Below are 27,557 nucleotides of genomic sequence, written 5' to 3' on the forward strand. Positions count from 1 at the left end.
CACTGTGAACAGTTATGTCCAAGTTCTAGTTTGCACACATGCTTTCCTTTCTCTTGGGTGAACACCTGGATGTGGCCTGGTTGGATCATGTAGTATATGTATGTTTAACTTTTAAGACACTGCCAAGCTGTTTCCTAAGTGGTTGTGCCAGTGGACATTCCCACCAGCAGTTTTTCCTCACTCTGATGGGGAGGCCATGGTCACACTTTTTAATTTAGCCATCCTAACAGGTATGTATTAGCACCTCTTTGTGGCTTTAATTTTAATTTCCCTGATGACATGACACTGAGCATATTTTTATGTGTTAATTGGCTTCAATATATCTTCTTTGGTGCAGTATCTATTCAAATCATTTGCCCATTAGTTTTATTGGGTTATGTGTTTCTTACTAATGAGTGTCTAGAGTTCTTTATATATTTTGAATGAGTCCTTTTCCAGATCTATGATTTGTTAAGTATTTTTTCTTGTCATACAGTGTCTCTCAAAGATCTGAAGTTTTAAATTTTGCTGAAGTGTCATTTTTCAAGTTTTTCCTTTTTTGAGCTATACTTTTGGTGTCATGTTTGTGAAAGCTTTGCCTAAACCAGGGTCATAAAGATTCTCTCCTGATTTCTCCCAGAAGTTTTGTAGTTTGCATTTATGGTTAGGTCTCTGGTCATTTTGAATTAAATTTGTTATGGTGTGAGGTATATTTTTTGCATATAAATGTCTAAATTTTCTAGCACTATTCATCGAAATAAACTATCCTTTTATCCTTTTCCACTGAACTAATTTTGCAGTTATGGTGAACTTGGGTTCAGTTGTCCATGTATGTGTGGGCCACTGTACACTTTGACTCATTTCTGATACTTGCAGAAATCTGGCTCTGTAGTATTAGTATACAAGTTTAAGAATTGAGATGAAGACTACCCCTTCTACCTCAATGTGGGTTTTTTATACCATCGCTTTACAGTGCTTCTGCGAGAGAAACTATTTAGAATAAATACACACATACAGATCCAGTTAAATACATGATTATATAATTATATGTTATTATATACAATTGATACTTGAACAACATTGGGGTTAAGGGTGCTGTCCTACACAGTCAAAACTCCATGTATACCTTTTGACTCCCCCAGAACTGATCAACTAATAGCCAACTGTTGACTGGAAGCCTTACCAATTGCATGAACAGTTGATTAACACTTATTTTACTGTTGTGTATTGTAACATTATACACGTATACATTGTAACACGTAATGTTCTCTAGCTTACTTTTTTGTATTACTTTCTTATAATAAAGTATTCTTTTTCTTACAATAAAATAAGCTAGAAAAAAGAAAATGTTTTCAAATAGTCGCAAATTTCCAAAAAAAAGTTCCAATATATTTATTTTTGAAAATTGGTGTATAAGTGGATCTGCACAGTTCCAACCTGTGTTGTTCAAGAATCAACTGTGTGTTTTTAGATATAACTTTAAATTTACAGAAAGTTGCAAGAACAGTAGAAAGAATTCCTGGACACCCTGAGCACTTGAGCATATTGCTTTACCCTGCCCCTCCCTTCCTGTCTCCTGCCTGTATGTATGCATGTGTCTATGTCTGTGTAGGATATAATTATTTTCCCTCAACCATTTAAGAGTAAATTATAGGCATAAATATCCCTTTAGCCCTAAATACTGCAGATAGTTTACTTTTTTGTGTTCAAATATTGCTGGGGTTAGTTCATTTTCTTCCCCTTTGGGGTGGTTCTCCATTTGAAAAATACTTCCGTTTATTGGTTTCTGTTTGTAATGATATATATTTTTTTCTAAATTAGTGAATTACTTAGGAGGACAATCAAAACCCATGATAAGGGCCAAGAGTCTGTAGCTAATCAAAAGAGTTGCTTAATGCAGGAGTATAATGAAAATGAATATGGACATACTTGAAAACACTTGGTTTTAATCTAAACTATCTCACCTCAATTATACTCATTCACCAGGCTCTTGCTGTGGGGCCACTTCTTGAGTTTCAGTCCAGTTAACCACTTAAAGAGAATGTGGTTCACAGCACTGATGTGAACATGGCTGCGCTATGAGCAGTTGGTCTAGGGAGGGATTGGTGTTTGATTCTTTTACCAAGTTTACTCTAAGCAGTCACTGGGACCCTCTTCCCTGACTTGCACTTTACTGGTTTATTACGAAATCTGACAAGGCAAGACAACAGGTGCACATTGAATATTCATGGCCCTGGGGCTTCTCTTCAGTTCCTCTGAGTTGGCTCCTGGATAGTCAGTGTTCCCTCCCAAACCTTATTGCTCTCGGTTTCCACCATTGCTGCTCTGTTTAAGTCCTGATTGTGTATTTGGCCAAAAATATGAAAACTTGTTAAGACATTCAAACTGTGTATCATAGAACACTATTCTTAAGGCAGTATATTAGGGAAAAAAAAATTAGTTCTGAGGTCAAATAACTTTTGATAAAATTTCCTCTTGGAATTTTACAATGTCCATTAGCCAAAGAGGAGGCTCTATGAAGTCCTACAGAAGAGAAACTTGGGGGAAATGCAGTCTTAATGTAGGAACCACTCATACTTGTGCACACTTTGTGCCCTGAGATCATTTTTTAAGGCCAGAAGAATAAATTAATACCTTACTGTTCTATCTGTGGTTGCTATATGTTAAGTGCTAAATAAATGCTAAGTTAAGCAAGTGAATGACACAACTGGGTGAAAGTGAGGGGTTAATTTAGATCTTTTTCTTCCACAACTTTTCTTGGTCATTTATTAACTCTGGCACAAAGGATAGCTATACGTATAGAGTCAGATGTACTGGGTACCCTCTGAGTCAAGACAGTGAGCCTTGGGGGCTTGGGGCTTGAAAAGTAAGAGAGGAGAAGTAGAACATGTAGGAAACACATTTAGGCCTCTAATTACCAATAGGTGTGGTTCAAAATAAACTTGTCATTAGTAGACAGTCTATCTGAATTCTCTGTTTTGTTTATTAGATAAATTGTACGTTGGGAACTCAATTTATCATTCAAATCCAAAACTCATTTTTGCTTGGAACTTAACTTTTAATTCTAAGGCTGAATAAGGAATACCTCTCTCTCTGAACAAGACTAGATCAAGGTGAAACTTAGGAGATATTTTTCTGAGACTTGTTTCATATATATGTGTATATGTATAGTTATATAAAATGTGTAGGATAAGAAGTTTCCCTCTTCAGGTGTATTAAATGCCTTATAGAGAAGGCTTCTACCGAGTTTTGATCTCCTTGGGGCAGAGGGTATGGGCTGGGAAGATGACACCTAATTCCCATAGTTGAGCTGGTTTTTTTCTACTAAGTGTAATTCTTACGTTCTTGTCTGCTCCCTACAAGTAGAGAGAATGGTGATAGAGGGGGTGGAGTTAGTGATCAGGGGAATGTGTTTTCTATTTTTAGGGATGCATACATTTTCTGCCTTCCAGCAGGTACTAATGAGACTCAGATTTCAGGAGATTTCTACTTTTTCCAGAATGCCATGCACATTTGCTTGTTAACATTCAAACATTCCAGATAGGTCATTTAAAGACACAGGCCTGGAAAACCAGTGACATCACCACTGTAGTTATGGAGAAGGCCAAATGCAGCATCTGTTACACAGATCTGTAAGCCTGTCTACTTTCTGATGGGCAGTTTCTGGCTGACCACAAGCAGAGAAAGGCTGTGACTGATGCTGATTTGTGGGGAGGATGGTCCATGTGCTCCCTGCTGCATCTTGCTGATGTTTCCAGGTGAGGAGGAAAAGGAACTAACTGTGTTTTTCTGATCAAACCCAGAAAGTGCTGTTTTCTCTGGGGGGATCCTTTCTGTATTATGCTGACCGCTTCAAGCTCTACAGTGCCTTCTGCGCCAGCCACACGAAGGTCCCCAAGGTCCTGGTGAAAGGTAAGGCCCATGAGGACTGGCAGGTGGGCATGTCAATTACTGATTCACATTTATGTGTGTGTGTGTAGTTGGGGACTTTGGTCAGAAATCTAGAGTCATTGATGTGCCAAGCAGATGTTCCAACAAGCCACAAATATGGGTACTGAGTAATAAAATGCATTAAGTAGCTTCAGTGAACAGTTCGGTGAATTAAAGTTTTGACTCAGCTATTTGGGGCCAGAATTGATGGGTCATTTTGCAATTATGCAAAACACAGGGGGTTTAGGGATTCCTTGTTTTATTCCTCTTTCATTAACTTAATTATAACCTACCACATTTCATATACACCTGTTTTGTAGAGTTTCATCTTTCTCTTACCTGTTTTGTTTCTAGCTGTATGATGATAGCCACCATCATTACTAAAGATGTTTCGATTATTCATGAAAGTTGCTCGAGTTGCAATTATATTTTGCACAGAGCACAGTGGAATTTTTATGGCCAGCTCCTTTTTGTTAAGTGTTCTGGGAAGATGCTGGACCATTCTGAGAGTCTCTAGAAAGTCATTTTTATTTCCATAGTTCAGCACGTGGTTGTTGGTGATAGGTAACAGGATTAAGGAAAAGTTTCTTGGTAAACAGTGTAACCAACAGAAAGTTTGATTTCAAGGAATCTCTGGAAATCAGGCTGCTTTTCCTTAATCCTTCACTGTAGCAGTTAGATAAACAGCTGCCCATCTGGTCCCTGAATATGTAAATAATTCACTCAAGTTAATACTTTGCTGCCAAAAGAGAATGACTTGACTTCATTTAAAACCTATTATGTAAAATATTAGTGCATGCAGGTCTCTAGATAAAAAAGAGCCTGCCCCAGATAATGACATACTTAATGGTAGAGATAGTCAATGCAGTAGAGTTCTCGCTCAGCACAAAGATTTAATGTGAACCTGGGAATTTCTTTTGTCATGCTATCTGACCTATGCTATATTCTCACCTAGACTGTGTTTTCATATGTGCTGTATTGGTCCTATAGTTCTGTGTGTGTGTGTGTGTGTGTGTGTGTTTAAACTTTAACAATGCCAATTGTTATGAGATTGTTAATGTAACAATTCTAGAGTGCTTTACTCTACTGTTAAATTATTTAGTCATTGTAGTCCTTATAGTCCTTAGAGCAATTTGTTTTTACTCATTCAAATAGATGAAATTCTGCCACTGAGGATTTTTCTTAATTCAGTAACATTTTTGTACCTGAAAAATATTACCCTGTCTTTCAAAACTATCTGCTAAAACAGTAGGTATGACCTACATTTTCCTGATGGCCAAATGTGCCAAGAGGGTGAAGAGAACTCTTGGAGAACATAAAGTGCCCATTGATGAATCTTAACAGACTCACAGCTGGGGTGGTTGGGAGGGGCACTCTGGTGGATCACAAAGATCGAGAACTGTGCCCTCTTTTGTCCTGACATGAAATCCCCATGGCCATATTTTTGGACTTGAGGATTTGGGGGAGATTCCTAGGCCCGTTCAAGACACAACTGAGGCTTGTGCTGTCCCGTGGAAGCCACAGCTTCCTTGTGCATTGGCGCTCGGCGGGCCTTGCTTCCCCCTGCACACAGGCCACTCATGCCAGTGTCCTTGGTCTCCTCGGATTTGTTCTTTGGAAGAAAGAAATGGTGGTCGAATCCAATAATGATAAAGAATATTTAAAAATTTCGTGATGCCCTCTTAAGCATCTTCTGGGTCTTAGCATACATTCCTAAGTGCTAGAGATGGAAGTACACTGTTTCCAGAAGTTTAAAAAAAAAAATGTGTGTCCTCAGTGAGGTTAGCTTGATATGTTGTCCTTTCTTTACATTTTCTGCCTTCTGTTCAGACTCCCTGGCCACTATGTCTTTGCACCTAGAAGACATTAATCTTGTCTTCTAACTGCCCAGCAGCAGGTAACTCTGCTTGTCTGGGGACCCCAGCTCCCCAGAGGTGCTTCTCAGCCCAGCCAGGATGCAGGCGGGAGCCCGGCTGGGGAGGAGAGTACTTCTAGGTTATGTGAGGTCGGATGTATGTTCCCTTCGGAGGGAGCCACGGGCCTGGGCAGCAGGGCCTGCCCTGGGACTCTAATAGCTGGTAGGCCTGAATTAACATAAAACAGATCTTATAAGGCTTCCACTGCGGGAGAACCAGCCCTGCTCCACTTATGACAGCTGCAGGGTGCTGCTGGTGTTTTCCTCCTGCCTTTTCTCAAGAGATTCTGCCAGCAACGAAATGCTTGAAACATTAGGAAAACCAGGATAAGGAGTGTTTAAGATATAAGGCTTTTGTGTTATTCAGACACGGTGAGGCCAATACATCGGGGGATGACTGCAATGGAAAACACAGTTTGTCACCCGTGGACCCCAGGAGGAGGGGCCGCCACATGGGGCAGGGGCCCCACGAGGAAGCGCCTCCACACCAGGGCCGGTCAGGGGCAGAGGGAGTGAGGGGAAGACATGGGCAGGAGCCTTTACTGTGGTTTCTGTGAGAAGGAATGGGCAACGCAGGGTAAGCCGGCCTCGGACTGGCTGCCGAGAATAATCTGAGCAGGCTCTGGGGTGTAGGGGCTGTCCCGGGTTCTCCGGTCCTGGCCCTGAGGCTGTTAGTGCCAGGGACTTGGGGCCCAGAGTGTGAGAGCCCCACAGAGGGGGTAGGGGTGTGAGGGGCCCTGCGGGGTTGGTTTCCGTGTGAAACGCGTTCTCTCGGGTCAGTACTCTCCGCAGGAACTGGTTTGCCAGGGCGGGGGCAGGCCCCCCACGGTCTGAAAGGCCCCAGATGTCAGAATACCAGAATAAGGAGGCATTCTTCATGCAAGGAGGACAAGCAGCGGCCCCTGAAAATCCAAGTGTGTAGGACTTATACCCCATGGTCCCTCAACTCAAACCCTGTTACTCCCCCGAATAAACAGACACACGAGCCTAACTGACAGGCCCTTCAGTTGTCCCTGGGTGCTGCCCCGCCCTCCTTCCTCCCGCACCCCGTGCTCCGCTGAGCCCCGTGGGAAAGCGCCCTGGAGTAAGTGGGCGGGGCGGTGAGAAGGGGTCTCCCGGACCTCCCCTCTGACAGCGGTGTTCAAACTCTCCCAGCCAGGACGGACCCAGCCTTCAAGGCGTTCCTGGACGCCCAGAACCCGCGACGGCAGCACTCGTCCACTCTCGAGTCTTACCTCATCAAGCCCATCCAGAGGATCCTCAAGTACCCGCTTCTGCTGAAGGAGCTGTTTGCTCTGACGGACGCGGAGAGCGAGGAGCACTACCATCTGGACGGTGAGCCCCGGGCCCCTGAAGCACCCTGCCCCTTGCTCGTGTCTCCGCAGCCGTCTAGGGTTTGCATCGCACCACCTGTTTTCTTCTAGTGGCCATCAAGACCATGAACAAGGTGGCAAGTCATATCAACGAGATGCAGAAAATTCATGAAGAATTTGGGGCCGTGTTCGACCAGCTAATCGCTGAACAGACTGGTGAGAAGAAAGAGGTAAGGACCCTCTCGTCAAGACACCTGTCAGTGAAACTGGGTTGGTGTGATTATTTTTTTAAGGTGTTATTTGTAAGTAAAACCGCTACAAATATATGGGTCTAGTTGGTGGATCTTTTTTACTCTTTAATCCAAGGCTACGATGTGAATTTTCTTCCTCAGCTGAATTATTTCTTAATGCATTTCTTTAATTCTTAATATTATTTCTTTAGTACTTAAAAATATGTGGTTCCTGATTCCCACCCCTTCACTCTCAGGACCTCTGGTTTCGGTCTCTAAGTGTGAGAGTAACTTGCCGTATTGGTACTGTTTCCATAAGCACCGCTGAAGGCCTAGGCTGTAGCCCCAGAGATCAGAACAATCCTGGGGTGTGGTAGGTGCTCAGTAAATGCTTGCTGAATGAATGGAAGCTGCAGATGACTCTGAATCTGTTTCCTAATCCTACCTGAAAGCCTACTGGGACAAACCAGTGACAGGAACTGAGAAAAACAGGCTGAACTGTACATGCCTGAGTCAATAAGAGTGTATGGGAATAAAAGCGCCAAGAATACTGAGATCAGAAGGGTATGTTAGTAATAATATTCATCGATGCCTCTATATACCCACCTGGAATGTTGTCCTTGGCTTTGCGTTCTGCTTCAAAAAAGATAAACCAAGAAAGCTGAGGGGGAACATTAAGATTGGAAGGAGGGTTAAAAAGGCAAGAGGCTGGGGTGGGGCAGAGCCCGGCTGCTTAGTCTAGACAGAGGAAACAGCCTTATCTTGACAGGTATAAAGGGTTGGTATACAGGTTCATTTTTATGTCCTCAGGGAAACAAGTTTGATGATGTAAAAACGACCACATATGAAGGAACTTAATTTACTCATATGATCTGAGGGAACCAGGCAGATGTGGTAACAATTCAGTGGTAAATTCAAAACAGCACAGGTGTACGTAGGAAGGGAAGAAATGTGAAGATGATTTCTAAGTGGAGACAAACTGGGTTTTCCATAGTGGGAGGAAGACAGTTAGGTCACGAGCAGACTGCCAGCATTTCCATGTTTATCCATTCCCTAGATCTTATAAAGAGCTGCACGCTGTTGGCATCTGATAGTCCAGGCGGGTATGCTCTAGAGGATGCATAGTTCTCACTGAAACACAATTTACTTTTTCTACGTGACATTACCAGCAAAGCAGAATATTTTCAGTTTACTCTGCAGATAATTTAATCAGTCCACATGTAGAAAAGAGATAACTCTGGATTTAGTCCTTGTTTTCTTATAAAACTTTTATAATAAGAAAAACATGCTTATTAAATACAGAATAAGACAAGAAGAAAAACTATCTCCTATCTCAAAACACAGAGCTTAAATGTTCTTAGTGTCTGGATGTTTATTTTTATTTTTAAAAAATTATATGTATATGCTCAAAATTATATTTTGAATTAATTTTATATCTTGTTTTTTAAATATTAAGCAAAGCATCTTCCTGTTATTTTAAAATACTCAAAAGAATCACTTAAATTATTGTGTAGTATGACACTTTTTTTTAGTTAATTCCTATCATTGGGCAATTCTTTTGGCTTCATTTATTGAGTACTGTGGCTAATAAGTACTGCAAACATTTGGATTTTAAGACTTTACCTCCATCCCTGTATTTTAGTTTATTTCATTTTGACAGGAGTGAGTTTTCTCAGGTCATGGAAATGAACATTTTCATTATATTTCATTATACTTTTCATTGTATGTTAAATTAATTTTTGGATTTTAATAATCTTGGGAGCACAGGACCATTATGCTAAAGACTAGAAGGTGATGTGGACTGTGAATTGCAAAGAATTTCGAAAAAAAGATGAATATGATTCAAAAGTCAGAGACTATAGAAGGGAATATGACTTTGGTGAAACTGCCTGTCCTCTAAAATGAAACTGGCAATCAAGTAAGAAATCTTCCCGGCGAGGAATAAAGAGATACAGTGCTATACAAAGTAGTCTTTTATGAGCTGAGACTTTGTAAAAAAAAAAATATATATATATATATATACATATATATATATATATATATATATATATGAAAGATAAGAGGGGTATTTGACTGTATACCAGCATTAAGAAGTAGGAAAATCCTATGTCAGTATTAGGATGTCCGAAGCCCATAATAGAGGTTTGGAAAAGATGCCAAAGAAAGCCAGAAAAGATTATGTTTTAGCACTAAAAGAATAGGAAAGAAACAGGCCCGAAAAGGGGCCAGAGGTATAACAGCCAAAGACAATTGATCACTCAAGGGAAAGGAGTCACATTCTATTGCATCTCTTTTTCTTCTGTTGAGGAGAATGGCCTTCAAACTGGAAAGGATGGAATGGTCTTGATTCCACAAACACAAAACCCTGGGGAGAGTGGGTGCTGGGGAAATGGTATGCTCTGTGCCAAGACCAGTTACAAATCCATAACACTGCCTGCAGCGTATACGGGAACAACTGCAGGGACTTAGAGAGGCAGGCAGTTGGGGGTATACAAGTTGTCCTGATTGTCACAAATGTGATTCCTGATCATCGGAGTTCCCTTTTATTTTTTGTATTTTTATTTTTTTTCTCTTTTTGAATTTTAATTAATGGAATTATGTATTCTTTTATCCTGTTTTTTTTTTCAGTTAACATTTTTTCTTTCTTTTTTTTGAGAGGGCATCTCTCATATTTATTGATCAAATGGTTGTTAACAACAATAAAATTCTGTATAGGGGAGTCAATGCTCAATGCACAATCATTAATCCATCTCAAGCCTAATTCTCGACAGTCTCCAATCTTCTGAAGCAACGAACAAGTTCTTACATGGTGAACAGTACAAGGGCAGTCATCACAGAAACATTCGGTTTTGATCACGCATTATGAACTATAAACAATCAGGTCAAATATGAATATTTGTTTGATTTTTATACTTGATTTATATGTGGATCCCACATTTCTCCCTTTATTATTATTATTATTTTTATTTTTAATAAAATGCTGAAGTGGTAGGTAGATGCAAGATAAAGGTAGAAAACATAGTTTAGTGCTGTAAGAGGGCAAATGTAGATGATCAGATGATCAGGTGTGTGCCTATGGACTAAGTATTAATCCAGGCTAGACAAGGGCAGCAAAACATCCATGGATGCAGAAGATTTCTCTCAAAGCAGGGGGGGGTGAGGTTCTGAGCCTTACCTCTGTTGATCCCCAATTTCTCACCTGATGGCCCCCCTGCGACTGTGCCTGTCTTAGGTTGTTCCTCCCTTGAGGAATCTTACCCGTCTCTGGCTAACCAGTCATCTTCTGGGGCCATACAGGGAAATGTAAAGTTGGTAAGTGAGAGAGAAGCCATATTGTTTGAAAAGGTTAGCTTTTTACTTCTTTGCAGATTTATGCCCTGTGGCTTCTATGCCCAGCACTTGTCTCGAGGTATCTTTACCACCTGGAGAAATTATGATACTTGGTAAATTTGATATGAGGTACGAATTCTATTTAAGGGTTGTAATTAGGAAGGAAGAAGAAAAGCTATAGAGGTAGCATATGGAAGAAAACATGGGAGGATTGATTATTTCTTTGACATATCTTCTTGTAGAGTACCTTAAGTATGTATAGGTTTTAAACTACTAACTAATTTGCACACACATATTAACATAATAGGAATACGGTGACATAAACAAAGCAAATCTATAATTACCATCCATCTCCAGAGAAGCCAACAAAACCATTTAGGCACCCTAGGCATTCGTGAAAATTTGTCTATGATATGATGGATATTGTCCTACTGTACTTGAACAGTCTGAGAAAAATCAGACAAATTAAAGCAGCCCATTTCTGGGATCTGTTAACATCCCATATGTTCTTTTAACCGTAGATAGTCTATAGTCATAAGATTTTGGAGTGCTACAACTTGCACCCCTCCCAACTCCTGGTTGAGATCCAACAGTACAGATCTGGTCAAATTCGTTGTCTCACTGTATGCACATGCCAGCCTAGACATTCCAATGGCAAGTCCAGGAAACGGTGGGGTGGACGCAGCCACAACCGCAGCATTGCCCGGATCCCTGTGGAGGCTTTTTGATGATCATCCCCCGGCACGAGTCCTCCAGAGAGTGCTGATGCCGGAAGCTCCTCCTCATATCGTATCTTAGTTCATTTTCTGGGTATCCAAGCTAGGCCTTGATCTTCTGCATAGAAACAAACAGACCCTTTGCCCACACTTTGACATGCCCTCTATACCACTGTGCAGAACTCATTGGAGGTCAGCACACAGGGACTGCCTTTTGTTTTTTCTTTTTATTAAGAGAAAGGAGTATTATCAGAAAAGAGTACCTCCATAGCTTATCATCTGACACCCTTTAAATGATCAACATTAAGGATATTTAAAGCATGCGTTGATCTTTGGTTTACCAATAGTTTTATCCTATCAAGGAATAATCCCCCTTTTCTTTCTTTCTTCCCTTTTTTTTTTTAATCTTTTATCTACACTTACATGAAGAGTACTATGTTTACTATGCTCTCCCCTATATCAGGTCCCCCCTAACAACCACATTACGGTTACTGTCCATCAGCTTAGCAAAATGTTGTCCTCTCTGTGGTGTGCAGCCCACCCTCCCCTTTCTCCCTCCCCCCCATGCATGCTAATCTTAATACCCCCTTCTTCTCCCCCACCCTTATCCCTCCCTGCCCACCCATCCTCCCCAGTTCCTTTCCCTTTGGTACCTGTTAGTCCATTTTTGGGTTCTGTAATTCTGCTGCTGTTTTGTTCCTTCAGTTTTTCCTTTGTTCTTACACTCCTCAGATGAGTGAAATCATTTGGTATTTCTCTTTCTCTGCTTGGCTTATTTCACTGAGCATAATACTCTCCAGCTCCATCCATGTTGCTGCAAATGGTTGGATTTTTCCACTTCTTATGGCTGAATAGTATTCCATTGTGTATATGTACCACATCTTCTTTATCCATTCATCTACCGATGGACATTTAGGTTGCTTCCAATTCTTGGCTATTATAAATAGTGCTGCGATAAACATAGGGGTGCATCTGTCTTTCTCAAACTTGATTGCTGCGTTATTAGGGTAAATTCCTAGGAGTGGAATTCCTGGGTCAAATGGTAGGTCTGTTTTGAGCATTTTGATGAACCTCCATACTGCTTTCCACAATGGTTGAACTAATTTACATTCCCACCAGCAGTGTAGGAGGGTTCCCCTTTCTCCACAGCCTCGCCAACATTTGTTGTTGTTTGTCTTTTGGATGGCAGCTATCCTTACTGGTGTGAGGTGATACCTCATTGTAGTTTTAATTTGCATTTCTCTGATAATTAGCGATGTGGAGCATCTTTTCATGTGTCTGTTGGCCATCTGTATTTCTTTTTTAGAGAACTGTCTGTTCAGATCCTCTGCCCATTTTTTAATTGGGTTATTTGTTTTTTGTTTGTTGAGGTGTGTGAGCTCTTTATATATTCTGGACGTCAAGCCTTTATCGGATCTGTCATTTTCAAATATATTCTCCCATACTGTAGGGTTCCTTTTTGTTCTATTGATGGTGTCTCTCGCTGTACAGAAGCTTTTCAGCTTAATGTAGTCAGTCCCACGTGCTCATTTTTGCTGTTGTTTTCCTTGCCCGGGGAGATATGTTCAAGAAGAGGTCACTCATGTTTATGTCTAAGAGGTTTTTGCCTATGTTTTTTTCCAAGAGTTTAATGGTTTCATGACTTACATTCAGGTCTTTGATCCATTTTGAGTTTACCTTTGTATATGGGGTTAGACAATGGTCCAGTTTCATTCTCCTACACATAGCTGTCCAGTTTTGCCAACACCATCTGTTGAAGAGACTGTCATTTCCCCATCGTATGTCCATGGCTCCTTTATCAAATATTAATTGACCATATTTGTTTGGGTTAATTTCTGGAGTCTCTAATCTGTTTCACTGGTCTGTGGCTCTGTTCTTGTGCCAGTACCAAATTGTCTTGATTACTATGGCTTTGTAGTAGAGCTTGAAGTTGGGGAGTGAGATCCCCCCTACTTTATTCTTCTTTTTCAGGATTGCTTTGGCTATTCGGGGTCTTTGGTGTTTCCATATGAATTTTTGAATTATTTGTTCCAATTCATTGAAGAATGTTGCTGGTAATTTGAGAGGGATTGCATCAAATCTGTATATTGCTTTGGGCAGGATGGCCATTTTGACGATATTAATTCTTCCTAGCCATGAGCATGGGATGAGTTTCCATTTATTAGCGTCCCCTTTAATTTCTCTTAAGAGTGACTTGTAGTTTTCAGAGTATAAGTCTTTCACTTCTTTGGTTAGGTTTATTCCTAGGTATTTTATTCTTTTTGATGCAATGGTGAATGGAATTGTTTTCCTGATTTCTCTTTCTATTGATTCATTGTTAGTGTATAGGAAAGCTACAGATTTCTGTGTGTTAATTTTGTATCCTGCAACTTTGCTGTATTCCGATATCAGTTCTAGTAGTTTTGGAGTGGAGTCTTTAGGGTTTTTTATGTACAATATCATGTCATCTGCAAATAGTGACAGTTTAACTTCTTCTTTACCAATCTGGATTCCTTGTATTTCTTTGTTTTGTCTGATTGCCGTGGCTAGGACCTCCAGTACTATGTTGAATAACAATGGGGAGAGTGGGCATCCCTGTCTTGTTCCCGATCTCAGAGGAAATGCTTTCAGCTTCTCGCTGTTCAGTATAATGCTGGCTGTGGGTTTATCATATATGGGCTTTATTATGTTGAGGTACTTGCCCTCTATTCCCATTTTGCTGAGAGTTTTTATCATGAATGGATGTTGAATTTTGTCAAATGCTTTTTCAGCATCTATGGAGAAGATCATGTGGTTTTTGTCTTTCTTTTTGTTGATGTGGTGGATGATGTTGATGGATTTTCGAATGTTGTACCATCCTTGCATCCCTGGGATGAATCCCACTTGGTCATGGTGTATGATCCTTTTGATATACTGTTGAATTCTGTTTGCTAATATTTTATTGAGTATTTTTGCATCTACATTCATCAGGGATATTGGTCTGTAATTTTCTTTCTTGGTGGGGTCTTTGCCTGGTTTTGGTATTAGGGTGATGTTGGCTTCATAGAATGAGTTTGGGAGTATTCCCTCTTCTTCTATTTTTTGGAACACTTTAAGGAGAATGGGTATTATGTCTTCTCTGTGTGTCTGATAAAATTCTGAGGTAAATCCGTCCGGCCCCGGGGTTTTGTTCTTGGGTAGTTTTTTGATTACTGTTTCAATTTCTTTGCTCGTAATTGGTTTAACTTTTGTGTTTCTTCCTTGGTCAGTCTTGGGAGGTTGTATTTTTCTAGGAAGTTGTCCATTTCTTCTAGGTTTTCCAGCTTGTTGGCATATAGGTTTTCATAGTAGTCTTTACTAATTCTTTGTATTTCTGTGGAGTCTGTCGTGATTTTTCCATTCTCATTTCTGATTATGTTGATTTGTGTTGATACTCTTTTTATCTTAATAAGTCTGGCTAGAGGCTTATCTATTTTGTTTATTTTCTCAAAGAACCAGCTCTTGGTTTCGTTGATTTTTGCTATTGTTTTATTCTTCTCAATTTTGTTTATTTCTTCTCTGATCTTTATTATGTCCCTCCTTCTGCTGACTTTAGGCCTCATTTGTTCTTCTTTTTCCAGTTTCGATAATTCTGATGTTAGACTATTCATTTGGGATTGTTCTTCCTTCTTCAAGTGTGCCTGGATTGCTATATACTTTCCTCTTAAGACTGCTTTTGCTGCGTCCCACAGAAGTTGGGGCTTAGTGTTGTTGTTGTCATTTGTTTCTATATATTTCTTGATCTCTATTTTGATTTGTTCATTGATCCATTGATTATTAGTAGCATGTTGTTAAGCCTCCATGTGCTTGTGAGCCTTTTTGTTTTCTTTGTAGAATTTATTTCTACTTTTATACGTTTGTGGTCTGAAAAATTGGTTGGTAGAATTTCAATATTTTGGAATTTACTGAGGCTCTTTTTGTGAGCTAGTATGTGGTCTATTCTGGAGAATGTTCCATGTGCACTTGAGAAGAATGTATATCCTGTTGCTTTTAGATGTTGAGTTCTGTAGATGTCTATTAGGTCCATCTGTTGTAGTGTGTTGTTCAGTGCTTGTGTGTCCTTACTTATTTTCTGCCCGGTGGATCTATCCTTTGGGGTGAGTGGTGTGTTGAAGTCTCCTAAAATGAATGCATTGCAGTCTATTTCCCTCTTTAGTTCTGTTAGTATTTGTTTCACATATGCTGGTGCTCCTGTGTTGGGTGCATATATATTTAGAATGGTTATATCCTCTTGTTGGACTGAGCCCTTTATCATTATGTAGTGTCCTTCTTAATCTCTTGTTACTTTCTTTGTTTTGAAGTCTATTTTGTCTGATATTAGTACTGCAACCCGTGCTTTCTTCTCACTGTTGTTTGCCTGAAATGTTTTTCCATCCCTTGACTTTTAGTCTGTGCTTGTCTTTGGGTTTAGGGTTTAAGGTGAGTGTCTTGTAAGCAGCATATAGATGGGTCTTGCTTTTTTATCCATTCTATTACTCTGTGTCTTTTGATTGGTGCATTAAGTCCATTTACATTTAGGGTGACTATTGAGAGATATGTACTTATTGCCATTGCAGGCTTTAGATTCGTGGTTACCAAAGGTTCAAGGTTAGCTTCTTTAGTATCTTACTGCCTAACTTAGCTTGCTTATTGAGCTGTTATATACACTGTCTGGAGATTCTTTTCTTCTCTCCCTTCTTATTCCTCCTCCTCCCTTCTTCATATATTGTGTGTTTTGTTCTGTGCTCTTTTTAGGGGTGCTCCCATCTAGAGCAGTCCCTGTAAGATGCCCTGTAGAGGTGGTTTGTGGGAATCAAAATCCCTCAGCTTTCGCTTGTCTGGGAATTGTTTAATCCCACCATCATATTTAAATGATAGTCGTGCTGGATACAGTATCCTTGGTTCAAGGCCCTTCTGTTTCATTGCATTAAGTATATCATGCCATTCTCTTCTGGCCTGTAGGGTTTCTGTCGAGAAGTCTGGTGTTAGCTTGATGGGTTTTTCTTTATAGGTGACCTTTTTCTCTCTAGCTGCCTTTAAAACTCTTTCCTTGTCCTTGATCCTTGCCATTTTAATTACTATGTGTCTTGGTGTTGTCCTCCTTGGATCCTTTCTGTTGGGGGTTCTGTGTAATTCCATGGTCTGTTCGATTATTTCCTCCCCCAGTTTGGGGAAGTTTTCAGCAATTATTTCTTCAAAGAGACTTTCTATCCCTTTTCCTCTTTCTTCTTCTTCTGGTACCCCTATTATATGAATATTATTCTTTTTGGGTTGGTCACATAGTTCTCTTAGTGTTGTTTCATTCCTGGAGATCCTTTTTTCTCTCTCTATGTCAGCTTCTATACGTTCCTGCTGTCTGGCTTCTATTCCTTCAATGGCCTCTTGCATCTTATCCATTCTGCTTATAAATCCTTCCAGGGATTGTTTCACTTCTGTGATCTCCTTCCTGACATCTGTGATCTCCCTCCGGACTTCATCCCATTGCTCTTGCATTTTTCTCTGCATCTCAGCCCATTGCTCTTGCATTTTTCTCTGCATCTCTGTCAGCATGTTCATGATTTTTGTTTTGAATTCTTTTTCAGGAGGACTGTTTAGGTCTGTCTCCTCAGGTGTTGTCTCTGTGATCTTTGTCTGCCTGTAGTTTTGCCTTTTCATGGTGATAGAGATAGTTTGCAGAGCTGGTACAAGTGACTGCTGGAAGAGCTTCCCTTCTTGTTGGTTTGTGGCCTTCCTCTCCTGGGAGAATAGCGACCTCTAGTGGCTTGTGCTGGGCAGCTGTGCGCAGACAGGGCTTCTGCTACCTGCCCATTTGCTATGGAGTTTATCTCCGCTGGAGCTGTGGGCGTGGCCTGGCTGTGGCCGCTCCTCCAAAGTGGTGGAGCCCTGTTGGAGGGGGATCGGCCAGGACGATATTTATCTCAGTAAGGGGCCTCTGTGCTCCCTGTTGCCCAGGGGGTTAGAGTGCCCAGAGATCCCCAGATTCCCTGCCTCTGGTCTAAGTGTCCTGTCCTGTCCCTTTAAGACTTCCAAAAAGCACTCTCCAAACCAAAACAACAACAGCAACAATGAGAGAGGGAACAGAAAAAAAAAGGAAAAAACACGCGATTTTTTTTTTTTTCCTTTCCTCCAGCGCCAGTCCCAGGCACCCGCTCACTGGTCCTGCTGCCCTGCCTCCCTAGCACCGGGCTCCCTGTCCCTTCAAGGCTTCCAAAAAGCACCCACCCAGCAGTCCTGCAGGCAAAAACGTGTTATATTCCTTGTCTTCAGGCGCCGGTCCCAGGCACCCGCTCACCGGTCCTGCTGCTCTCCCTCCCTAGCACCAGGGTCCCTGTCCCTTTAAGGCTTCCAAAAAGCACTCACCAAAAAGAGAAAAAAAAAGGGGGAAAAACGTGCGATTTCCTCCGTCCTCAGGTGCCAGTCTCAGGCACCCGCCCACCGGTCCCGCAGAGAAAAACGCGCGATATTCTTTGTCCTCAGGCGCTGCTCCCAGGCACCCTCTCACCGGTCTTGCTGCTCTGCCTCCCTAGCACCAGGGTCCCTGTCCCTTTAAGGCTTCCACAAAGCACTCGCCAAAAAGAGGGAAAAAAAAGGGGAAAAACGCGCGATTTCCTCCGTCCTCAGGTGCCGGTCGCAGGCACCCGCCCACAGGTCCCGTAGGGAAAAACGCGCAATAATCTTTGTCCTCAGGTGCCGGTCCCAGGCACCCGCTCACTGGTCCCGCCGCCCTGCCTCCCTAGCAATGGGATCCCTGTCCCTTTAAGGCTTCCAAAAAGCACTCGCCAATAAGAGAGAAAAAAAAAGGGGGGAAATCGCGCGATTTCCTCCGTCCTCAGGCGCCCGTCTCAGGCACCCGCCCACAGGTCCCATGGGGAAAAACGCCCAATAACGTTTGTCCTCAGGCGCCGGTCCCAGGCACCCGCTCACCGGTCCCGCCGCCCTGCCTCCCTAGCAACGGGATCCCTGTCTGTTTAAGGCTTCCAAAAAGCACTCGCCAAAACAAACAAACAAACAAACAAAAAAAACCGCTCCGGTTTCTTTCCACCCGCCGGGAGCCGGGGGGTGGGGGTGGGGGGTGGGGGGGGAGGGGCCCTCGGGTGCCGCCGCCGCCGGGGCTTGTATCTTACCCCTTTTGCAAGGCTCTGGATTCTTGCAGGTGTGGATGTGGTCTGGATGTTGTCCTGTGTCCTCTGGTCTCTATTCTAGGAAGAGTTTTCTTTGTTATATTTTCATAGCTCTATGTGTTTTTGGGAGGAGATTTCCACTGCTCTACTCAACGCCGCCATCCTGGCTCTGCCCCGGAGTTCCCTTTTAATGACAATATCCAGTATAAACCTATAGTGGATTTATGAACAGTTTGTAAATAGTTAGGTATAGTAACATTTCTCAGTATTTGCTGGGAATGGTAGGACTATATTGAAATGGTGACATTCCAGGGACATGGGGCACCTGATCCTGTCATCAACCCACTTTCCTCAGGAGGTCTTGCTGAAGGCAGGTATGTTCACAGAGAACAAAGCTGGCAAAGAAACATCTTACGGTGGAGCTGGGCCTTTGACTTCCTCCCCCATGTTAAACTCTAGGGAGTTAGGCTGGCTTGCATAGGAGGAAGAAAAGGCCAAAGAGAGCATTTCCTCTTGGAGGAAGGGCCAGAAAACCTGGCTCAGCAGGAGTCCATCCTTGTTAGGGTAGAAGTCTATCCCTGGAACTCAGTCTTGGCGGTTGGATGGAAGACTCCAAAGGGGACCAATGGAAGGCCAGGGGAGAGGCTGTTTGCCAGAGGGAACAGCTCTCACCCTTATTTTTTGTCAGCCTGCTTTTACTGTGTAATAAAGACTACAAAATCTTAGCGTTCACTGCAACAAACATTTATTTCACACACGGGTGTGTGTGTCAGCTGCGCTTTGGTTTCTCTTGGTGAGCTCAGAGCCCAGGGCTCAGGTGTGCTCCACGTTACTCCCTTCTGGGATCCCAGCTGGAGAAGCAGTGGCTGTCTTGGGCGTGTCCTCTCCATGCTGGAAGGAAGAAGCTCAACAGGGCTGGTAGAAACTTGTATGCCAAGTCCACGGCCGAAGGCACATGGCCAAGTCCAAGCAGGGCTTGGCCTCAGCTAGGAGAAGGTGCTAAAAAAATCAGAGTGGAAGGTGCAGATATTTAATTCTGATAGAGGGAGGAGGTAGAGTTTGGGTGCTGATCTACCCCATCATCCTTTAAAGCCATATCCCCAAGGCTGTCGCCCAGAATGGTACGTGGGCATTTGACTCATGTGTAACCACTCCTCTCCTGGGTAGGTGTTTGGGGCATGGATGGTGAGACTATATAGTTCCCTTAGCTGATACCCACGAGGTTGTTGGCTAGTTGCTCATACAAGCAGAATAATGCAATTGTTTGTTTATTTATTTTTTTACCCTTGGCTATAGTGATAATAATGCAGCTCAGTAATAACTAGAGTAATTATTACTGTAACGATCCAGTCTCTCTAGTGGCATCAGTACCGCTGTGTCCTGTAAGTACTCTGCCCTGACTGAGTGGCTTGAGAAGGGCAGTGCCAAGTGGCACCATGTTTGGCAGAGGTCGCTTGCATCTGCTGTGTCTAGAAACCCCATCAGATCATAAGCAGCAAAATAGGCCAGGGCCGTTTGCCCTTGAGAAACTCAACATCAAGTTTCTAGATATTCAAAGTGCTGTCCTGAGGAAGCCAAGCATGGACTCGGGCTTGATTTCTGTGGACATAGAGGAGAAACAGGAGGCCAATGGGAGGGTGCTTGGGAGGGCATATCTGCAGAAGGACCTAGTAACAGTTTGTGGTGTTTATCATTGGGGTGGACCTTAGACCCTGATTGTTGCAAAGTCTTATCCTCTGGCATGTTCACATAGAGAGCAGACCAAGAGACTAGGTGACCTCCCACCTCAGAGGAGGCTGCTGAGTGGGTATGAGGATGGGAATTTGATGGGCTTGAATGTGGGCCAAGGTCTCCAGAGAGAAAAGCAGACATGACTATGGTGAGGTATAAACAAACACTGGTGGTCAGAATCTCCGATCATCATGTCTGGATGGCTCTCTAACAGGAAGAGGCACTCGTCTGTCTGACCTGGTTTAGTGCTTGACCTTTAGGGGCGTATGATGAGGTCTCATGGCTTCTGAGGATCCTAGAGCCAGGGGTTCATGCTGCACATGCTTAATGGGCACTTTGAAACTCCTCAGTTGGCTTCTCTCTCAAAGTGAGAGAGATCTTGGGGCTGGAAGAAGAAATAATTGATTCCACTGCTTCCCAGAAGGCCCTGCCTCCAAGGGGGTTTGAACTCACAGGTGGAAATGCCTGCAGTCTCCTGGGATTGATCTTGGTCCAGGACAGCCATTTGTCTTACCTGGAGAAGCTTTCTATTTGAATACAGAGTGTCACCAATTTTGTAGATCAGTTCTGGTGGATTTATTGCACATGAATTTCAATCCCCCATTTGTACCTTTTTGCCACCTTATCCTAAAAATTCTGGTAGACAAACAAAAAAAAATGATCAGATGTTTTTAGAGACAGTATTTTCATGAAGTAGGATTGACACCAGTCTGCCAAAGTTTAAAATGCTATGAAAATAAAATTCATTTGAGTGTTTATATCACCACTCAGTACGATTTGTCCTGTCCCTGGTTTTCAGGTTGCAGATCTGAGCATGGGGGACCTGCTTTTGCACACCACAGTCATATGGCCAAACCCACCGGCCTCTCTGGGAAAGTGGAAAAAGGAACCCGAATTGGCAGCCTTTGGTATGTATCAGAGGAGGATTGGTGGGAGTGGGGGAGCTCAGAGAAGGAGGCTGGCTTATTTTCCAAAATGAGAATATTTCTTTTCCAACACACAACTTATTAAAATAGTTATTTACAGTTATCTGAACTGGTTTTCCTGCTGTGGCCACCAGCATGTCACAAACACTAAACTAAACCTTCCTGTTGAATATGGCCAATGTGACCACCCAGCTGTGTGGGAGCGAGGGAATGGCTGTGCCCAAGCCCACCCCAGGTGTAAACATACAGGCAGGAAAAGATTTTTCTTCTCCTGCTGCTTCTCTGAATATCTTTTCCCAATAATGGGTTAAGAATAAACCAAGGAAAAAAATGAAGTGAGAAATCAAGACAAAACTGTTTCTGAGACCCCAAAGCCAAGACCTTTTCCTTCTCTCAGATTGTGTTGCTGTGTTTGATGCGAGGATTCAGGACATCTGTTCTCAGCTGACCTGTTGTGGGACCACTGGGTGTGTCGCTCAGTGCTTGTAAATCACAGCATGACTAACACTAGCAAAAGTAGAGCTGTTGATGAATGATACATTTTTTAATAAACTGGTTCAGCTGAATGCAATTGCTGCAATTAGAAATCTCATGTGGCCATATTGCAGTATGCTTTTTGAGAGGGAAAACTATGAGTTAGCACCCTGGGAATCATTCACAGTTCAGGAAATACGGCACGCTGTTGCAGGAGGAATGCTTGCATGGCACTCAGTGTTGTTGCTGAATATAAAATGACGAACAGTTCAAGCTTTTGTTTTCATGTGTTTTTTCCTAGCTTCTCCCTAGAAGATTCATGGGGATAAAGATAAAGGAAATCGAGTACTTCTAGTCTCTTACCTTACCTTATCTTCCTGGTGTTGTGGAGGGGAGTGTGTTCTTACTGCTTCCTTACCTGAACTCTTTTTTTCCCTCTGTCATTTGAACCATGTGTTCCCAAATGGAACATCCTAGTGATATTAAAATCCGAGTGTTGAGTACAAAGGTTGGTGGGTCTTTATACTCAGATCACTTGGCCTTCCTTGGGAAATGTCCTGATCTTCCTAACATTCTCAAAGAGCCACTGTAGCTGGAGCTGCCATGGCATTAAAAATGACAGAGCCTCCTAGAAGTGTGCAGGAAGAATGTCAACTGTAACATACAAAGGAGCCCTACGGCGTGGCGGCATGGGCCGAGTTTTTGTTAGGGGTGGGTGGTTATTTTGTGGAGGGGGGACAATATATGTTTCCTTTCAGCATTACCAGTTGCGGTTCTTAGATTATGATTTCTTCTTGATGAGGTCTGGGCGCTTTGTGATGCCTCTTGGTAGGTCGTTTAGGGGATGTAGGAGTCTGAAGTAAATGACCCAGACCATATCTATCTGCCTGTTTCCTATGCTGGGCTTCAGACGAACTATTCCAAAATTCAACATTGGGATTTTACCTCCTGAATTTTACAGATTTCCTGTAGTTAGAAATAAACAGGTTTAAAATAAGAAAATAATTTGAGTGGGAGAAAGTAGAGGTTGGCAGGCTTTTTCTGTGCAAAAGCCCGACAGTAGGTATTTTAGGCTTCAAGGGCCAAGAAACATCGTAGACAGTGTGTCAACGAATGAGCACCCGTATTAGTGGGTCTAAACTAACGGGAGGTGGGCCTCAGTTTGCCAACCTGTGGGGTAAAGGGTTCAGGAAAATGCCATCCTTGAGGGTCTGGGCCGTAGGTGCCACTTGCTGCACAGGCTCGGATGGGGGACAGGCTGTGTTTCACTCTGTTCCCTGCCCCCTGGATTGTTGACTGGAGGGGAGTCCACACATGTCCTGGGTGTGAGTGGCAGCTACACACCCCACCCCTGGGACCCCACCTCCTGCAAACTCCACAGGGGCCATGGTCGCAGGGGGGGAATTGCCCAAGGCTCTCTGGTGGGAGGCAGGCTGGGTGTCACTCCGAATTATCTCCGGAGTCTGAGTCGTGGTGAAGAGGAGGGGGAAGGAGCAAAGTCAGGGGTCGGAGTAAAGGCAGGCTGTCGTCTCATAACGAGCTGACCATGGGTTCCCAGGCCTTAAAAGGTGATGGGTCTGGCAGTTCTGCTGTGATTTCAAGAAGCAGGCAGAATGAACAGCCTTAGAAATGCTCTTTGAAGTAAGGAAGATTTGCTGCGAGGGAAGCAGGTTAATTGCCACTGAACGGGCAGTTAGGGGCTAAAACATGGTTTTCTTTTGTTCTGGTTTGAACCTGTCAGGAAGCAGTGCCCCTTTCTTCTGAAACTGAAGTGGACCTGCCACCAGGCCAGCACTGCGGTGTTTAGTCACAGGACAGCTGATATGTGCTAACGTTGGTGACTGTCACCTTTGAAGGACAACGGGACAGTGTGTGCAGGCTTCTGTTTGAAGGATATTGGGTGCTTACCTTTTGGAGTATAGAGAGAGTTTGGAGTGAGGGCCAGGTCTAAAGGGAACAGGCATCACCTGGAGTCAGTTGAATGTGAATAGCCCTGAGGATGAGGCCCAGGCCAAGGCTCACTCTGGCCCTGGGATCCAAGGTGGAGGCTGAGGTAGACTGAGGCAGGCTAGTGGCCTTCTTGAAGCCACGGTAACCTCCCTACCGAGCTGGAGTCACAAAGGCACAGTGGGTCTTGTAGCCCCAGGTCACCGGGCACCCTGACCTAGGTTGGACAGCTCTCAGTCCTAAAGGGCCCTGCTGTTCCGGCCACTGTGACCTGTGAAGGGTTCATGGTGGAGATGTAGGGACCCCTCAGGTGTTGGTGCTCAGCCTTGGGGCAGAGCTGGTGAGGCCCTCTGCGGTCAGTGGGAACCTGTGAGGGAACTTCCCAGTCTGTTGCCTGGGATTCGGAGGGGTCGGCTGCTGGGAGGTGTGAAGGGCTAGGGCTGGTGCAGACCCAGTGGCTGGAGTTGGTTTCTTGGCATTTTAAGGCTATTTTCTTGCAGGGGAAAACAGAGCGATCCCACACAAAGGGGAAACTGACCCACCCTAACTAAGTAGGATAGAAAATGAACCCAACGCTTTGCTTGGTCTCCAGAGGGCCTGGGACCCTGGGGGCCTCTCCCTGAGAATTCTCTGAACATTCATCCCCTTTGTTAACTCTGTGTCTCGTATGCCCCTTGTGCCCCCTCCAGCTGCTACATGACACCCCGGCTCTGCACTGGGGTCAGAGTGAGGAGGGAGATGGAGACCCTGATACGGAGAGCCAGGGCAGGGCTGGAGTCACCCTTCTGTTCCTAGTGCCAATTCTTCATCCCCTTTAGGAAGAGTAAAAATCACTGGGTGTTAGACACGCTTGGCACCGTTTAAGGAATTCTGTGCAAGGCTGTGCATAGGGCCATTGTTGTGTCTGCACCTGTCAAAGAATATAATAAAACTACACATACCCTGTTTCCAAATAGCTCCCTGGGATTCAGCTTATTTGGAAGAAGTGAGGTTGCATTCTACCATATAAACTAATCTTCATTTCTTCCAGTCAAAAAAGATGAATTAATATTTCCTGAATTATGGACACTTTGTGTGTGTCTGTAATATTAGCTTAATTTGCATGAATGTAAATCACCTTAAGCAACATTATTATTAAAAATGTTTCCTTGTTCCTCCAGCTGTCAAACTAGTACATTTTGTTAAAAATGTATCAACTGAGAAATGGTACCATAGTTAAAATACTATATTTTACCTAAAACTTTCCAGGGGGACAGGAGGCTTTATTTCCATTTATTTAGAAATGGATTTGGAACTAATGGATCTGTTAATTTGGAACCTGCAAAGTTTCGTGTCCATAGGCTTTTTAGTTCCATAGATGTGAACAAGGGCGTGGTGGAGCGGGCCTGCCTGACTGTGGGTGTCCTTCATAGCTGCAGTGTTTATCACCACACATTGTCAAAGTTGAGGGTAAAGCCCCATCCCTTCTGTACCATAACTGCCTTTATTTTCTTTTTTCCCAGTCTTCAAAACTGCTGTGGTCCTTGTGTATAAAGATGGCTCCAAACAGAAGAAGAAACTTGTAAGACTTATTTCACCCCATAGTTTGAAAGCACCCCCCTTTCTGCTTCTCAGTTATATCTGCATAATTGTAATTCCACCCCTTTGTCAGGCATGAGTCATTTATGATTTCTTTTGTATTTTCTGACTGTGACTAAGGACTTGAGCACACTGCCCGTCCGGCCATTTTTCAGGCAGGCTCCCATTTAGAGCATGACAGCAATAAGCCCTTGGGTCTGCCCTGGCCTGAGCCTTCCTGACACTGTTATCCCCTTTCTCTGTTCTTGTTTCGGGATCTCCTTTCTCCTCTTTCCTGGGTCTCTCTTTCACCTGGGTGTGGTTAGCAGACTCATCCTTACACCCTCAGCGTGTTTGCTGTGTGGTCTCTCCCTTTCTGCTAGATGAGCAAAAACACACATGGGGTGAAGTTCGTCCTGACGGGCGCAGGGGTTCCAGCATCACTGGTTTAGAAAATGTGGGGGTCTTGTCTTGGATAGAGCAGATTGTTCTCATGCACCTGCCTCCCTCTCTTCCTGCAGGTAGGATCTCATAGGCTGTCAATTTATGAGGACTGGGATCCCTTCCGATTTCGGCACATGATCCCTACCGAAGCGCTGCAGGTTCGAGCTTTGGCAAGTGCAGGTAAACGCTAAGACGTGCTGGGTGCATTGTTCTGCCATATATGAATCACTTGTCTGAATCCACACTCTTGGTCTGATCACCCTATCATCTTTTTTCTTCTATGCTTGACTCTCTTTTCCCTTAATCTCTCCATTTACCCAGCTATTTATTAGACATTTGAATGAATGAATGAATGAACAAACTGAGTGAATGGGTATAATGCCTTCCATATTGTTCCAAGGAATTCTAGTTATATATGCTAGTAGTATTACTGTGACTAACATCCCCATAGCAGTGAGTCTTGTATTTCTGGGAAGAGTTCCTCAGACCATAAGCAGTGAAAGCCCAGGTAATTAGCTCAGTTGCTTTTTAACCAGGAGACCCAAAAGATCACCAAGAGCACAAAAAAAGCCACTGCACACCTGTTCTTCTTTCCTGACGCATCATAAATCTTTATCTTTCAATTAGTGTGAAGACCTTTGAAATGTCAGTTCTCTTTTGCTGTGATCCATACAGCATTGAAGCAAGTTGTTGACAAGAAAGGGATATACTTGATAGTGTAATTGGATGATGCATTATGCACATGAGGAGAGAAGTGAATATCAGCAGGGTATTGATTAAGAAAAGCAGTGTTTTTGTGACTCAGAAGCCCTATCCAGGCTTTAATTTGAAGTCTTTCTAGGGAGGAGCTATCAGCAGTGGCTCCGCTGAGCACGTCCTGGAAGCAGTGTGTTTGGGGGTCAAGTGGAAGTGGACCTCGGTGCATGCACAGTGGATCTGTATTTCTGTATGTGCTTCCCACGTCTGATGTGAACCTGAAGTTCTTAGTGTCAGATTGGTGTTGCTCATCCTCTCCTTATTTCCACTGCCACCTTGATGAGCAAAAAATTGTCTCTGATTCTAATTAAACCAACTCCCCATAGTCCAATGTCATGAGGAAAAATACCTCACAATATTAGGCAAGCTTCCAGCTACTCACCATATTAAACTAGGTGCAGCTTCCTTCACAGTTATTAGGGCCTCGGAGTAGAAAAACTCAAGTGGAAAAAGCACGTTGGACACATGTATTTAGGATGATAATTTGTTTTAATAAAGAGGGCTTCTCCCTAACCTTCCAGCACAGAGATTTACCCTTGTGCCTTTTTACTTACGATTTGATTTGCAGAATTGATTTGTGCACGAACCTATAAATTGTGGGACTACAAACAGCATTTTGAGGGTTGGGCACTTAAATACTATAGTGCTGTCTTTTGAAGTTTGGAGGTTATGAATTATATAGTTCACATGTTTCCTTGTGCCTGGTTTATAAATGGGCAAGCTTATGTTTATAGCAAACTGCCAGGAATTTTGCCTTCATTGAGGACTAAATGCATAAATTTAAATTTTGAAAGGAAAGCCATCTTTGTGATATGGCATTCCATTCTCACCCTCTTATTTTTCATTCAAATCAAGTTTAAAACCATGAAGATAAAAGCTTATTTTCATAGAGTTATGAAGACTAGCCAAATGTCCCTCATTATAAGATGAGAATCAGAATGTGGAATTTTTAAGTTTTTTTATCTTTTTTGAGAAAACATGTGACACAATTTTATACCAATGACTGGGGTTAAATCATGAGGACACAGTGAAGGTTCATGAGCACAGTCTGAGTCCATCGTTCCTTTCATATAATAAATAAATGTCTAGCAGTTACCTTCAAATATAACTGTTGCTCATCTTTTCGGCGTGCCATTTCTGCCTCCCTCAGATTGGGCCCCATGGAGGGCTGAGATCAAGGAGCCCCGCTTGTCCAGGGCACCAGGCCTGGTG

The 27,557-nt window shown here is 43.0% G+C and overlaps 1 protein-coding gene across 13 annotated transcripts in view; it reads left to right on the forward strand.

Moving 5' to 3' along the window:
• The window catches only part of TIAM1 (TIAM Rac1 associated GEF 1), a 393,313-nt gene that overhangs the window by 352,305 nt on the left and 13,451 nt on the right, over window positions 1–27,557 (forward strand). For all 13 annotated transcript variants that reach the window (XM_073231434.1, XM_073231433.1, XM_073231432.1 and 10 more), the window contains 6 exons: window positions 3,783–3,891; window positions 6,980–7,159; window positions 7,249–7,367; window positions 21,041–21,149; window positions 25,091–25,149; window positions 25,667–25,769. In XM_073231434.1, the coding sequence (XP_073087535.1) occupies window positions 3,783–3,891; window positions 6,980–7,159; window positions 7,249–7,367; window positions 21,041–21,149; window positions 25,091–25,149; window positions 25,667–25,769 (679 nt within the window). The remainder of the gene's footprint in view (window positions 1–3,782; window positions 3,892–6,979; window positions 7,160–7,248; window positions 7,368–21,040; window positions 21,150–25,090; window positions 25,150–25,666; window positions 25,770–27,557) is intronic.

Source organism: Manis javanica, chromosome 3 (genome assembly GCF_040802235.1).
Source record: "Manis javanica isolate MJ-LG chromosome 3, MJ_LKY, whole genome shotgun sequence".
Classification (NCBI taxonomy): Eukaryota; Metazoa; Chordata; class Mammalia; order Pholidota; family Manidae; genus Manis; species Manis javanica.